This window comes from Bos mutus, chromosome 21 (genome assembly GCF_027580195.1).
Source record: "Bos mutus isolate GX-2022 chromosome 21, NWIPB_WYAK_1.1, whole genome shotgun sequence".
NCBI lineage: Eukaryota > Metazoa > Chordata > Mammalia > Artiodactyla > Bovidae > Bos > Bos mutus.
The window spans coordinates 18,918,186-18,934,262 of NC_091637.1; the positions used below are offsets into that span (position 1 = coordinate 18,918,186).

The 16,077-nt window shown below is 49.4% G+C and overlaps 1 protein-coding gene across 1 annotated transcript; it reads left to right on the forward strand.

The window, feature by feature from the left end:
* Positions 1 to 3,219: 3,219 nt before the first annotated feature.
* Positions 3,220 to 14,569, forward strand: AEN (apoptosis enhancing nuclease). The gene is made up of 4 exons (XM_005911017.3): positions 3,220 to 3,330; positions 7,751 to 8,354; positions 11,183 to 11,383; positions 12,208 to 14,569. Exons 2-4 carry the CDS (start codon positions 7,809 to 7,811, stop codon positions 12,442 to 12,444), a joined length of 984 nt encoding a protein of 327 aa, XP_005911079.3. The 5' UTR covers positions 3,220 to 3,330; positions 7,751 to 7,808; the 3' UTR covers positions 12,445 to 14,569.
* The last annotated feature ends 1,508 nt before the right edge of the window (positions 14,570 to 16,077 follow it).

Below are 16,077 nucleotides of genomic sequence, written 5' to 3' on the forward strand. Positions count from 1 at the left end.
GGCCCCACCCAGAGCCAGTTTATTATCCCTCCGGACCCCTCCAGAGAATAAGCTGGCCTCAGGGTGAAACAGAGAAGACAATGGCACCCCACTCCAGTACTCTTGCCTGGAAAATCCCATGGACAGAAGAGCCTTGTAGGCTGCAGTCCATGGGGTCACTAAGAGTCAGACACGACTGAGTGACTTCACTTTCACTTTTCACTTTCATGCACTGGAGAAGGAAATGGCGACCCACTCCAGTTCTTACCTTGAGAATCCCAGGAACAGGGGAGCCTGGTGGACTGCCGTCTATGGGGTTGCACAGAGTCAGACACAACTGAAGCGACTTAGCAGCAGCAGCAGCAGCAGGATAAAATAATCTCCAAATCTAATATCTACTGATATAAAAGGATCTGGTCACTCTTGCTTCCACAATGTATTCTTTCTGGCCCTGTTTTCTCCTCCCTATAAAAGGAAACTCTTTTTGCCTAACTCTTAAGAATTAGCAGAGCATTTTCTCGATTGCAGTAAATCTCTCCTCCCAATCATCCACCCTACTAATCCTTTCAAATAGTTTCTCCTTACTTAATCTGGATTTGTTTTTTTAATTTATATGCAACATTCTTTGTTCTTCTTCAATTTATATTTCCATTCACCTTCTGCTATGGCGTTTTATCCTAGCATCATCTATTTTCATGTTTGGTAATAATTTCTGGAGAACCTGATCTCATTTTAATGCCGCAAAATTATGTACATCCATTTGAACTTGTTAACACTAGAAAAATGTCTTGTGACCCATAAAGTTTCCAAGCGTGATTCTTTTTTCTGTCTTGTGACCCATAGGGGTCTAAGTGTTATATTTTTTCCTTCCGGATTGAGATATTGTTGCATTATTTGTATTGCAAGTCAGCAAATGATAAAACACAGCATTTCATTGTCCAAAAATAATCTTTAAACATAAAAAGTAAATTTTCACCAGAAATGCCATTGGAAATGTGTCCCTTTAGGAGATGGATTGAACCAGTTATTTTTTCCATTAAGTTTATAAATCCAGGGATGAATATACTTTTTGCGAGAATGAGAAAGAGTTGGGCCTTCCAGTTTGTTTTTATGGATATAAGCACTAATAAACATTGTTCAGATAAAAGACAGAAGTGGAAGGAAGTTTTCCTAGCAATGTCTCTCAATTCTTTTGATTCCTGATCATTATCCAGCCTCAAAACAATATTTTTAATGACCTATTAGCTGAAAACATGATTAAATCCTCCTTGGATCATAGCGAAAGCAAAGAATCAGAAACCAATAGACTTGTAGAAGGGTTTCTTGCCAGTCCTGGATAATAACCCACTGTTATTGTTGCTGTTCAGTCGCTAAGTCGTGTCCAGCTCTCTTGTGACCCCATGTAGCCTACCAGGTTCCTCTGTCTATAAGATTTCCCAGCAAGAATACTGAAGTGGGTTGCGATTTCTTTCTCCAGGGGATCTTCCTGACCCAGGGATAGAACCCATGTCTTCTGCTTGGCAGATGATTCCTTACTGCTGAGCCACCTGGGAAACCCAATTCATATTCAGAATTGGGAGACTCCTTTATTTCCTAGGGTAATGTTGCAGAGCAAAGTTTAGACTGGGTGTGTGTCTGTGACTTTCCTTTGTAAAGTGGGAGACAGCTGGTTATACAAGGGGAGAGGGAAGCTGTACTCTAAAGACTCCAGTTCCATTCTCAGGTCTAGTCCCATGGGAGTCAAGGATCTGGTAACTGACTCTATTAAAACCCTTCCTGTCCCCAGAGTTGCCTCTGACAAAGTCACCTTGTCTGAAAACAGCTGCTCTGCATTCCTTCCCTTCTCTGTCTGTCCTCTCAATGTTGCCTCCTAGGGAGCTCAGGAATCTGTCCCAAGCTCTTCATCCTCCTTACCTAGCACTCTGGCTGGTCTTCTCACATGGTGCAGTGGTAAAGAATCTGCCTGCCAAGGCAGGAGACACAGAGATGCAGGTTTGATCCCTGTGTCGCGAAGATCTCTGGAGAAGGAAATGGCAACCCACTCCAGTATTCTTGCCTGGGAAACCCCGTAGACAGAGGAGCTGGTGGGTTACAGTCTATGGGGTTGCAAAGAGTCAAACACAACTGAGCAGGCACACACACATGCACCACTCTGGCCATCAGGATCTTATCCTGCCTTAGAGTCCACAGTCACCCTGCTCCCACTCCTCTTTCTCCAGGCATGGTCCATTCCTCTCATACTGCAGCCAGAGTGAGCTCCCTCAAATGTAAATCTGCTGGTGAACCAGCTCTGGCTGAAACTCTTTCAGCTCCCCCAAACTGTCAGGAATCTGAGTAGGAATGCTTATCTCTCTAGCGGCCTTATCCTTTGTCCTGCTTCCCTTAAATCTGTATTCTGATCAGAAATAGGCCCAGGTACCCCTGAGCCTCTGGTTACCTTGCGATGGCACTGATGCTTGCAAAATGGAGCTAGAAGGAATCTGACTTCTTAGGTAAGGGTCTTGGTTTGGATTCGAGCTGTTTTTCCTTAATTTCTTTAAATGTCAATCTCCTTAATTGTGAAACAGAAATAGTATCTCAAAGAGTTCATTAGACTAAATGGGTGTATTGCCTGGCATATTGTTAATGCTCAATAATAAATGCAAGCTCTTTATTATTGTTTTTATTATTCACGTTGCAGTAAGTTAGCTGTTAACCTCTGTTACTGTGCCGAACTGTGAGCAACTAGAATCTCCACCAACTGAGCTTATTCTATGTATCCCATTGCGGAGCCCATGGTAGGAACTTATTACTTATGAATAAAGTACTGCAAAAGGATCAGTGAAAAAAGTAGCGCCGAAGAAGCAATCCTAATTAAAAAAAATCTTTCTTTAGTGCTTATCAGGTATATTATTATTTCACCCGGTCTCCTCAGCACCGGAGGAGGTAGGGGCCACCTTCTTCAAATGTGGGTGTGTACACAGTAAGTCATTCTGCCTTTAGTGGCACGGAACTCATAAGAGTCCACATCCTCACCCAGGGAAGGGGATGAATTGGAGCCTGGGGACCTAGGTGGGAGCGGACCCTGGCGAGAGAAAAGGCCACAGTCCGCTCCAGTCGGCTTTAAAAAGTTCCGCGGGCGGAGCCCGCCTGGGCACAAACCACGCCCCTCTGGGAGTCCCCGCCCCTTATGCTCCCATTGCCAACCGGCAGCGAGCTAGGCTTCCGACCAATCAGAAGAGGCCTTAGGCGGGAGCTGCCGTTCAGCTAGCCAATAGGCGGGCGGCCGCGGCGGGGCTTGCCCGGGCGTGTAGCGGCTGCCGGCTCCCTGGACGCCACGTGCTGGCGTGAGGAGACTCGCGGGGCTTTCAGGTGAGCTCGGGGACCCTGCCGGGGATCTCGGGGTGGGGCTGGCTGGCGCGACATGTCCAGGCCGCGGAGGGGCCCCGCGAGAGGTGTCCGCCCCCAACTTGTGGCCGGGGACTCCTGGCCGGGCCGGCTCCGCTCCCGGGGCCGCGGGAGTGCAGGCCCGGCCCGGGGCGCCTCGTGGCCCGCATCGCGCCCTGCTCTAGGGTCTCGGGTCTGAGTGGGCGGCGCTGGGCAGTGGGCCCGGGCCTGGTGGGCGTTGGCCGGGCAGCCGCGACCCCTGAGTGACCAATGCCTCAGTCCCTCCCTGGTGAGGCCCGGCCGCCCGCAAGTCACTCCCCGGGAACGCCGGCGGCCGGGGGAGACTGAGCAGGCTCTCCTCGGACTTTCTTGTCTCATTTTAACTTTTCAGCGGCACAGGGGATCTCATCGAGCCAGCTTTTCTCAAATTCCGGCGATTATTAGTGTCCTGTTGCGGGGGGCGGGGCCGCGCAGTCTGAAATACAGATGCGAGGGCCCTTTTCCCCAAATGGCAGTTAAGGTGTGGGGGTAGGCCTGGAAATCAGACTTTTTAAACAGACGTCTTGATTGTTTCTGATAATGAGCTGCTTTTTGGAGGTGGGTTGCCTGGAGAATCCCAGGGATGGGGGAGCCTGGTGGGCTGCAGTCCATGGGGTCGCTAAGAGTAGGACATGACTGAGTGGCTTCACTTTCACGCATTGGAGAAGGAAATGGCAACCCACTCCAATGTTCTTGTCTGGAGAATCCCAGGGACTGGGGAGCCTGGTGGGCTGCCGTCTTGGGGTCGCGCAGAGTCGGACACGACTGAAGCGACTTAGCAGCAGCAGCAGCAAACTAGTTGACGCTGGGTTTAATAAACCCTAGTTTTATGTTAGGTCAGCCATCCCCAACTTTTTTTTGGCACCAGGGACAGGTTTGGAAGACAGATTTTTCCCATGGACTGGGAAGGCAGGGCGGATGGTTTCTGGATGATTCAAGTGCCTTATGGTTCTTTCTAATCTAATGGTGTTGCTGATCTGACAGGAGGTACCAGTCTGTGGCCCAGAGGTTGGGGACCCCTGAGTTAGGAGACAGTGGACCTAGGTGGGAGCGGTCCTGTTGGTCCTGTTCATCCAGCTCTTTAGTGCCAGAGCAGGGTCTAGAACTGCCCATCTTCCTGATGGCCAGCAAGTTGGTGGCCCTGAGACCACTGGCGATTCTGACTTTGCAGTTCCTTTGCCCAAAGGCCTGGTGGCTGCTGATTCAGATGTTGGTTCTGGGTGGGAGAGAGATTTGTTTGCTTCACTGAAACATTTGTTGTTTGAGCGAAGCTTCTCCCTAGCTTCACAGAGCCCAAGAAGAGGACTATGTGCCCTTGATGATTAATTGTTGGTTCTGATGTGTCAGCTAAGTCAGGACATGTAGAAGAGGACTGCTTTCATTTCTTGGAACAAAGAGCCCCTGAGACTTTTTTTTCCCCCTCCTCCATGCTACTCTGCGACCCCACGGACCTCCAGGCTCCTCTGTCCATGGGATTTCCCAGGCAAGAATACGGAGTGGGTTGCCGTTTCCTTCTCCAGGAGATCTTCCCGACCCAGGGATCCTGTGTCTCCTGCATTGGCAGGTGAATTCTTTACCACCATGCCACCAATTTCTGGCTTCTTTGAAACTTTGTCAACAGGTTTAGGGAGGCCATCGACCCTAGTCTGGGCCTCGGCTCCTGACATTGCAGGGTCCTTAGTCATCTCAGAGAAGGACAAGGTCCCTCCTCCCCTACAGAAGGCAGTTATTAGCACGTCTCTGTCTTCTTAGACCTCATTCTCCCCATTACTGGGCCAAGGCAAGTTGAGGTTCTGTATCTGTCAGCCTCAATAGGTGACTTGTGAATATGAAGAAGTTGATTATAGTTGAGAGCCCGTTTAAAAAGGAGAAGAGTTCTTGGGGGAAGGGGTCAGGAAGCAGAGGGAGGATGGGTCACGGAAACTCCCCTCTGGTCCAGGCATCACTGAATGGTAGGTAGTTCATCTCTCCTCCCATTTCTCTTAATCTCTGCTGCCCTTGCGCAGATTCCTATGTTCTTTCTCCAGGTCTCTTCCTTTAAGGCAGTTGTGATCCTGTCCCCCTCTCCCTAAAACTCTGGAGATTGATGGTTCCCACCCACCTTTGGATGAAGCCCCAACTTTGACTTTTCTCCAGGGACAGTTCTCTCTTACTTTCCCGGTCTCCTCGCTCCTACCTCCTTTCTTTCCAGTTGCTGCACCCAAATCCTTGCTTTCCCACCATGAATCTGTCTTGCCTCTTGGACTTCGTGTCCATGTTTTTTTCTGTCTGTGTGCCCTTCCCTTCCTGGGCTGACTGGTGGACCTTTCTGAAACCCTTCAAAGTGTCTCCTCTACTGCCAGGCCTTCTCTAACTTAGCGTGTCTGCTTTTTAAATACCTGGCCTGATGACAGTCGTGGGTCCTTTCATATATTTATGTGTGTGTGTGGGAGTATGCAGGGAGTTTATAATATATACATATAATAAATGTAAATATGTAGCATAATGGGGATTTGGCCACAATACAAATATATACTAACCAGTGGAAAGCCTAGGATATGACACTGCTGACTCCACAGAAAATCCCTTTGATACTATGAAGAATAGTTGATTCAGGAGTTAAGAATGAGCAGCTCAATTTTAATCAGATGTACTAGGAAATAGCATGTTCATGAATATAGTTGCAACTAAAATTGGTCACCTGTAAAGATTTTAAAGGCTACATCAAAGCATATAGTCTAGATGAAAGACGGATTAATGAACCAAGAGACTGAAATAATGGGGTGGGGGAGGGAAGGATTGGGAGTTTGGGATTAGCAAATGCAAATTATTACATATAGGATGGATAAACAAGTATAGCGCTGCTGCTGCTGCTCAGATGCTCAGTCATGTCCAACTCTTTGTGACCCCATGGACTACAGCACGCCAGGTTCCTCTGTCCATGGGATTTTCCTGGCAATAATACTGGAGTGGGTTCCCATGCCCTCCTCCAGGGGATATTCACGACCAAGGGATAGAACCCTCGCCTCCTGCATTGCAGGTGGATTTTTTTTTTTAATCACTGACCCACTGGGGAGCCCCCTGTATAGCACAGGAAACTATATTCAATATCCTGTGATAAATCTTAATGGAAAAGCACATGAAAAGGAATGTGTGTGTGTGTGTGTGTGTGTGTGTGTGTGTATAACTGATTACTTTGTTATACAGCTGAAATTAATAACACTGTAAATCAGTTATACTCCAGTAACTTTTAAAATAATAATAATTAAAAAAATACACATGGATTTTACCATTTCCTCTTCACAAGGGAAGGGTGGGTTTACATGCAAAGAACCTGAATTGGTTAGGTACTTATTCTGAGCTGAGTTAGTCCCTGCTTGACTGCTTCAAAGCGCTGGTTTTCTGGTCTATTCAAAATCTACCAGCTGACTTAGCACAGCAAATGAGATGAGGCTTCCCAAGCTACATCCTTGACGATTGGGAAGATGCCGGTCTTACTGCATGGGGTTTGTAAACCCACGTGAACAAACAGCTACTTCCTGTGACCATGGTGTGTGACAGCATCTCCTGTCAGCCCAGTGTTCAGGCAGGGAGAGCTTGGAGGAGGTCCCACGGAAGTCCGCAGCACTGTACCTCAGGGCTTTTTTCTGTTTCTCCGTTTTAGATTTGAACTGGTTTACCAGCTCACCTATGCCTCTAGACCTCCATGATTAAACTACGAGTCCAACTATGTTAAATGTTTGTAGAGAGTGTTATGACGAGTGAATTAGAAAGTCATATGTCATTTTGGTTAACACATACCAAAAATACAACTGTTGTGGGCTTCCTGTGAAATAGTTTCTCTAAGTTCTACTGTGGGTAGAAAAGGTTCTACCTTTACATTGCATAAAGCTTTTATTTGTTTATCCAAAATGGGATTTCGTATATATGTAACACCTCTGTAATCTTTATTTTCTCATTTTGTTTATTTTCTCTTAAACCTCTCTAAAAGTTTTTCATAATTTTTAGTTTAAGCTAACAATGTTGGAGGTAGGCTATGGTGTAGAATTTGAAAGCCTGGGTTCTGGGTTCACATCAGCCTTTGTTTATTAATTGGATGAATTACTAAGCCTTGATGCCTCACTTTTTGCACCTACAATACGGGGATAATAATACCTTTTTGAGTTGTGGGAAAGATTGAGTGATTCCATGTAAAGTACTTAAGACAGTGATTTTGCAGGTGATATTGACTCTGTGAGTGCAGTTATCATTAAAACAGGTCCTTGGCTTTGTCTGGTATCTTGCACACTGTACAGCAGTTGCACACTGGCTGGAGGGAAGGGGTGTGGGGGGCAGGGCTGGCCGGGCTTGCTCCTCACCCCGCCCCTCTGCCCTGTTTCTCTCCCAGACTGCTGCCCTGTTGGCAGATCACCTCCCAGGTCTCCCTGGCCCTGAGCGGTGCACAGATGGGGATGGTACCCCAGGAAGCTTCTGAGTCAGTGCAGTGCCCGAGCCCTTCCCTGGCCAGCCCGAATGCCAAGGATGTGCTTCGGAGGAAGCACAAGAGGAAGAGCCGACAGCACCAGCGCTTCATGGCCCGGAAGGCCTTGCTGCAGGAGCAGGGACTGCTGAGCCCACTCCGGGAGCCAGGACCCTCCCCTCTGCCTACGTTGCCCGGGGCCCCGCCAGGCACAGAAGCCGCCAGCAGTGCCAGGCAGCGTCCGCGGGCTGAACCTGGAGGTGCTGGGTGCAGCAGAAAGCCAGCCCCCAGGGACTCTGCCGGCCCCTTGCCCAGCAAATGTGTGGCCATCGACTGCGAGATGGTGGGCACAGGACCCCGAGGGCGGGTGAGTGAGCTGGCCCGCTGCTCCGTGGTGAGCTACCACGGCGAGGTCCTCTACGACAAGTACATCCGGCCTGAGATGCCCATCGTGGACTACCGCACGCGCTGGAGCGGCATCACCCGGCAGCACATGCGCAAAGCCATCCCCTTCCAAGTGGCCCAGAAAGAGGTGAGGGCAGGGCGGGGGGCTTAGCCCAGGTCTGAGTTAACGTGTAGCCACTGGAAGCAGAGAGACCTTGGGAACCTTACTAAGCTTCTTCAAACAACGGGTTTCCTCTCCATAGGAAAGGGTGAGTAGAAATCCTGCCTTACCTGCATGGAGCGATTGCTGGCCGTCCCACGTGGTGGTGTGTGTGGAAAGGCTGTGCCTTTCCCACAAGATGGGAAACAGCTTATACTCCACATTTTCTTCTTCTGTTATAAAAGTACTACGTGTCTGCATAAAATGTGTAAGGTCCATAGCATTGTCACCTTCAGGTGTTAATATTTTGGTATTTTTTTATGTTAGTTTTTAATTGCTTTGTTGTTGTTCAGTCAGTAAGTCATATTCCCACTCTTTGTGGCCCCATGGACTGCAGCATGCCAGACTTCCCTGTCCTTCACCACCTCCTGGAGTTTGCTCAAACTCATGTCCATTGAGTCGGTGATGCCATCCAGCCATCTCATCCTCTGTCGTCCCCTTCTCCTGCCTTCCGTCTTTCCCAGCAGCAGGATTTTTTCCAGTGAGTCAGCTCTTCCCATCAGGTGGCCAAAGTATTGGAGCTTCAGCTTCAGCATCAGTCCTTCCAATGAATATTCAGGGTTGATTTAGGATTGACTGGTTTGATCTCCTTGCTGTCCAACGGACTCATTGCTTTGAGGAAAATTAATTTGTGGTTGGGACCACACTAACGTGCCAGGAACTCCCAAACATCCTTGAGCATAGGAAATATACCTAAATCCTTATTAACAATTTTGGATTCTTGTCCCAGATCCTCTCCGTAGAGATTCTGATCCTGCAAGTCTCTAGGTCTTGGGAGGGAATTGATGTGTGTTTCTAAAAACCATCGTGATGTACAAACCTGCATGATAAATACCCTAGAGCTGATGGGGAAAATGGGGTTAGAGAGACAACACTTAAGCTTTATCAATGACCCCCCAGATAAAAAGATAGAAGCCTAATAACAGTGGAAGCACAGTTTTGCACAGGTTCCGTGGTTAAGGAAAGTGTAAATTTACATATGGTGCTTTGTGAGCAAATTCCGGAAGATAGTGAAGGACAGGGGATCCTAATGTGCTGCAGTCCCTGGGGTCGCCAAGAGTCGGCCTGACTTGGCGACTGAACTGAACTGAAGTTGCCTTGAAAAGACCCGGACACGACTTAGCGACTGAACTGAACTTGCCTTGATAAGACCTGGAGCACTCAGGGAAGTAGCTGTCGAGAGGATGGTGGCTTGTGCTGTGGTGGAGCGGTTAAGGGTGTTACCTGAAGTTAGGAAGTGGGAAGCCAGGTGTGGGAAGCATGCAGGTGAGCTAAGCTGGCTGGTAGACTTCTGAGGTGTGGGCACTTTGTGATTTCCCTGTGGCTCTGCTAAACTGAGTATGGTTTCTGCATTCACTCAGTGTTTATCAAGGGCAAAATTTGCATTACTCTCAAGTCCCATCAACCAGGTTGGACCATTCTGCATTTTTAAACCAAGCATTGTAGCAAAGCTATACTTAACATTTCTGATTTGTTCTTGGGATGAGGTACATTTAGGGAATACTGATACAAGTCATCTTGTGTCTTCCTTTTTCACAGCAGATACAGTGTAAGCATTTCTTTTAAAAGGATATTTCGGTGAGCTGATTAGGAATAGAGGCAGCAGGAAGGCAGACGGGTGGTGACCCCCAGCTCCTAGGGACGTCTCTTGGCCTGCCAAAAGCAGGCCCACGCTGGATCGGCTCACACTCTGAGCCAGTATGAATGGGGTGTGCTGAGTCCCTTCCCACCGTGTGGCTTGTGTGTATGTGTGTGGGGTGGTGGCCTATCCCTACCACTGAAGTCTAAGTGTGCCTTATCCATGTGCTATGAAAGCTGAGTTTAGTGATAAATCATGTGTCGCCAGCAGAGGTGGCTGTAGGAGGCTGGCAGTGGGTGATAAGGAGATGCGAGCCCAGGGAAGAGGGCTCGAGGGGTTTGCAGGCCCGTGGCCCTGGATGTGGCTTCCCCTGGAAGTCAGGAAAGAGAGCCTCACCCTGTGCAGATGGTCTGAGCTGAGCCAGAGAGCAGGTTCCGAGGGTGAGAGGTGGGAGTCCTGGACGGCAGAGGGGCAAAGGGACAGAATCCAGAAGACAGGGACTGCTGCGTTAGTGCTGAAAGAGCTGTCCTTGGTTGTGTGTCTCCAGTGCCTGGCACAGTTCTTTGGCTTCACCTGGCACGTCTCCCCGGACTCCCTCCTGTGAGCTGAGCTGTCACTGGGCACCACTAGTCTAGGCACACATGTCCCTGCATTTTACAATGAGCTTACATTGAGGGGCAGCTGAACAGGCCATGCGGAGCTGAACATGTACTTAAACAACATGGTTAATCCCCCAAAGGAGAGAGCAGCAGGGGTCCTGGTGGCAGCCAGGGCAGACTCCTGATGTTTAAAGCTGAGCCCTGATGTGAGAGGGGCTGGTGGAAGTTGGGGGCAGAAGTAGGTGGGAGAGGGTCGGGGGTGGCTAAGTCTTCCAGGCTGAGAAGAGGCTGGGCCAGGAGGAAATATGCTTGTCTGGGATAACCTACCCATCTAAGAGCTCCTTAGTGCTCACAGCCACCCCACCAATGTGGTTGCCAGCTTTCCTATTTTGCAGGTGTGGGGGAAGCTTAAACAGGCCCCTGGTGATAGTGAGTAATGAGTCAAAGGTCTGCATTCAAACTTTGAGCAGCCTGATTAACTGTGGGGCCCATGGTCACCCCTATCTACGCTGCCTCCCCCCACAGGGGTCCCTGGACCACTGAGATGTGGCCCTTCCTGACTCCTCCTCTGTTCACAGATCCTCAAGCTCTTGAAGGGCAAGGTGGTGGTGGGCCACGCCCTGCACAACGATTTCCAGGCCCTCAAGTACATCCACCCTCGGGGCCAGACCCGGGATACCACCTCCGTCCCCAGCCTCCTCAGCCAGCCAGGGCTCCACGTCCGGAATCGTGTCTCTCTTAAGGACCTGGCCCTGCAGCTGCTGCACAAGAAGATCCAGGTGTGTGGGGCCGGAGGGGAGCGGAGCGGGGAGCCAGGGGCCATGGGCAGGCAGTGCGGGGCCTGCCGCTTCCCCAGCCTGGTCCTGGGACTCCCAGGTGTACACAGAACCCTGGGCATTTTCTCTCCACCCTCCTCTTCAGTAGGTTGTGACTGGAAGCCACCTGCTCCCAGGCTGCTCTCTTTAGATCCATCTCCCACCCAGTTCCTGCTTCTGTCCTCTCGTTCACGTGTAGAATTCCATCTCCTACAACCAGGAGTGGTCAGGAGTACCTGTCAGTCTTGGTCCTCCTGTGTTTCACATTCATTATTCCATCTGCTCCGCAAGCCTTTGAATTGGGTTTAATGTATTTATTTTTTCCATATGACTGCGTCGAGTAGATCTTTGTTGCTGCCTGCGAACCTTTTCCAGTTGCGACAAGTGGAGGCTGCTCTCTGGTTGCGGTGCTCGGGCTTCTCAATGCAGTGATTTCTCTTGTTGCAGGGTGTGAACAAAGCCCATGGCCTATGAGATCTTCCCGGACTAGGGAATGAACCCATGTCTCCTGCATTGGCATGCAGATTCTTTACCACTGAGCCCCCCGGGAAGCCCAGAATCAGGGATTTTTTAAACTGGTTTTTATATTTAAGGAGATAGGCGAAAGAGATGGCTTGTGATACCGCTGGCATTCCAGCGCTCTTCTTTGTGACTGGGTCCCATGTCCTTCTCACAAGGCTGTGCACCCGTGTTCTGAGAGTACACGTCCCTGGGCCTGGACCCAGAGCCCGGGTCGCCTAACTTCCCCCCAGGACCTCGGGCAGTGACACGTGGGCTCTCGTCCGCAGGTGGGCCAGCACGGGCACTCGTCAGTAGAAGACGCCATGACAGCCATGGAGCTCTACCGGCTGGTGGAGGTGCAGTGGGAGCAGCAGGTGGCCAGCAGCCTCCGGGCGCCGCCTGAGGACAGAGAGCCCGACAGCAGCACAGACATGGAGCAGTACATGGAGGACCAGTACTGGCCGGCGGACCCGGCCCAGGGCACCAGCGGAGACCCGGGGGCAGCGCCAGGCGGAAGGGAGTGAGGGAGGAGAAGCTCCCCTGGGGAACGGGGACAGGAGAGCGCCTGGGGCAGGATGCCTGGCTGTCCCCAGGGTCTGAAGAGTTGGGACCACCTGCCCACAGCACAGCCCTCCCCTCTCTAGGGCTGTTGTCAGCCCTTCCTCCCCAACTCCTGTGGTTTTGCAAATGGCACTTTATAGACGCCGTGAAAATGGCAGGTGGGCTAGAACCCAGCAGAAGTAGGGAATGCACCAACAGATGGCATCAAGCCACCCCCACCCTCATGCTGTGCTCTAAAGGGATCAGCCTCCTTGGGGGTGCTGGGTGGGGGTGTCAATATTCCAGAGTTCCCTTATCTCCACCCAGTGACCTGGGGCAAAGTTTTCTTCCCTGTTGTCACCAGCTACCTCTTCCTCCAGAGTCACTTTCTAGAGAATAAGTATGCCCTGAGGCTATACAGTTAAGGCCACTCCAAGGCCATTTTGTCCCTTTCTGAACTAGAACTCTGGCAGCAATGGAACAGCAGAGACCTCAGACCATGGGGAGCTGGGTCCTCACCTGCTTGCGGGGAGGAGTCACCAGGTGCTCTTCTGGGAGGAGGGAAGGCAGATAAGCTCTGGGTGGAGGCTGGCATATGTATCTTGACCCAAGGCAGGCATTCCTCCTGCCCACCCAGCGCTAGTCCTTCAAGCAGAAGTCTGAGAAACAGTAGAGCGGTTTAAATTCTGGGACCCCTCTGCAGAATTGCCCACTGGGATCTTTATTTATTGAGAGCAAGACCACAGGTCTCTAGGGGTGCAGAGGGCAGGTCTGCCAGGGTTAGACTGGGCATTAGCAGCTGTGTAGTTGTGCTCACACTTGGGTGGGTGCCCCCAGCCACTTGTGGTTGGGTGAGTGGGTGGGTTTTCTCTAAATTACTAAAAATGTTCTCTGTCAGGATTCATCCCCCACCCCTCTGTCCTTTTTCCCTAAAGGACCAGTTTTGTGGTATTGGGGTACCTGAGAGCTCAAGTCACACAGAAATTCTGAGCCCCATCTTAGCTCGCCACTTAATAGCTTTGAGACCTAGGTAAGTGTGTGACTTCACTCAAGTCTGATCCCTCATCGGTAAAATGGGGATAAGGGTACCACCTACCTCACAGGATTGTTAGGCTCTGTGAGCTGTGTTTTCTTTAAGGATTAGTGTTAGGTTCTTCAAAGTAACACCTGAACACACCCTGGGGCCATTTGAGGGCTTTGACCCCAGAAATGAAATATTTCCAGCCTTATCAGTAAACAAAGGAAGTCACAGTCATCAACAACTGCAGATTGCAGCCCTTAAACAGTGAACTGATGAACCCGGAAGAAACTCAGGGCTGAAAAGAATACCTGCCAGCTAGCAGTCATCAGACTAGCCACTCCCTACAGGAGAGCCCTGAGAAAACTCAGGATGTGAAACACAGGATACCAGCCCCAGAGAGCTGAGGTGCAAGTCAAAGGAATGATTTCAGCTTGAGCCCAGACTCTTGCATCTTCCCATACATAGAAAAGCACTAAACTCCTTAATCCGAGATTTCTGGTTTTAACTAGCATCGTATTTTGATGTTTGGGACCACTTGCCCTTTGTTTCAAAACTCCTATATAACCTGACTCCACTCCTCGCCTGCTCAGATCAGAGCTCTGAAATGCTGGCTCCTGGGCTGCAGTCCTCATTTTGCACCCAAATAAAACAACTCGCATCTCTCACGTTGTGCATTTTTTGCCCAGACAGGACTTGTTCTTGTGGCTATTCCAGTAGGTGGGGCATAGGCCACCAAGCGCAGCTCAGAGGTTGTGGGCCCTCACTCTCCCTGTGCTGCACGGATTTGGTATCAGTCAGCAAAGCAGCAGGGCCAGAGAGTGAGAGACACTCCTGAAAACGAAACAGCAAATGCAGGGCCGCAGACTGTTCTGGGAGCTGGCTGAGTCACTGACCAGCTGCTGATCGGCTTCCAAGACTTTGTTCTAGGCTCCTGAAAAGCCTAGCTGATGCCACACTCACAGCTGAGCAGCTGCTTAAGGGCTTTGGGCTTTGGGCTGAGGGATGGAGCTGTTCACATGTGGAGGTGTACTGGGTTTAAAATCAGCTTTGTACAACCGTTCTGGAATAAAACCCAACTGCAAAAGTGGGTGAAATGGCCTTTTCTTTGAATCCTCCAGCCGAGGTGGGAAGGGACTTGCTGAAGGGCTGTGGGACCCCAGGGCACCGAGTCTTGCCGGGCGCTTTGGCCTTTGAGGTGGGTGGCTTTCAAGATGGTGCTTTGGAATGTGGCCAGAAAATCTTAGAGCTACAGAATGTATGTAGTTTATTTTTTTATGTAAGTGCCCTATCACGTATAGAGTACAAGTTTATTAAACTTGTTTCTCTTTGAAGCTATGTACTCACTTTTTATCTTTTTTTTTTTTTAGTTTTAAATATAAAATACACAGCTTAAAATTTACCATCTTAACCATTTTTAAGTGTAGAGTTAATAGTGTTAAACACCCACTATGCAACTCATCTCCAGAACTGTTATTATCTTACAAAACTGAGATTCTATGCTCATTAAACAATAACCCCTCAGACCCTCCTCCTTTCAGCTCCTGGCCACTCCCATTCCACTTTGATTTTGTGTGTTTGATTAGGTACCTCATATAAGTGAAATCTGACTCAATGGACGAGTTTGAACAAACTCCAGGAGATAGTGAAGCACAGGGAAACTTGGTGTGCTGCAGTCCGTGGGGTTGCAAAGAGTGGAACATGACTGAAAAATGATAAGTTAAATCCTACAGTATTTGCCTTTTCGTGTCTGGCTTACTTCACTTAACAAAATGTCCCCAGAGTTCATCTCTGAGGTTGTAGGATGTGTCACCATTTCCTTCCATTTTCAGGCTGAGTAACATTCATTTGGATGTCCATGCCATCGTTTATTCATCCATCCATCCACGGACAAGCATTTTTATTGTTAATAATGCTACTGTGTCTCTCCAGGACTCTGCTTGCGATTCTTCTGGATATACACCCAGAAAAATGGGATTGCTGGCTCATGGTAGTTCTGCGTTTAATTTTTTAAGGGATCTTACATTGTTTTACACAGTGACTGCACCATTTTACATTCCCAATGGCTACACGAGTGTCCTAATTTCTCCACATCCTCACCAATATATGTTATTGTCATCTTTTTGGTAATAACCATTTTGACAGGTGTGAGGTGGTTACTCGTTTTGATTTGCACTCCCCTGATTTAATGTTGAACATCTTTTTCACATGTTTATTGGTATATAGTTTATTTTTAATTCATTCTTTTTGTGTATTTAAAAATGTATTCCACTAGTACAGTTTGGTGTGTTTTAAGTTGAACCACATGGAATTGCTATATCCGACTGAGGTGGTTCCATCTGTGGTATGTAATTTTGGAATTCACATACATATTTTAGGGGTTTGTGACAGCTGGATTTCAAAGGGCAGGTTGCCTGTAGGGAGAGGGATGTGACCTACCAATGGGCCAGCTGTGGCAGGGTATGGGTCAGCTAAGGTGGAGAGGTTTGCCAGGAGTGACTCACTTTCCTGCTGGCGCCTGGGGACTTGGTCTGAGTGACACTAGTTAAACCTGGGAAGCAGCACCACTAGGAACCCTGCAGCCCATCGCCTGGCTGGA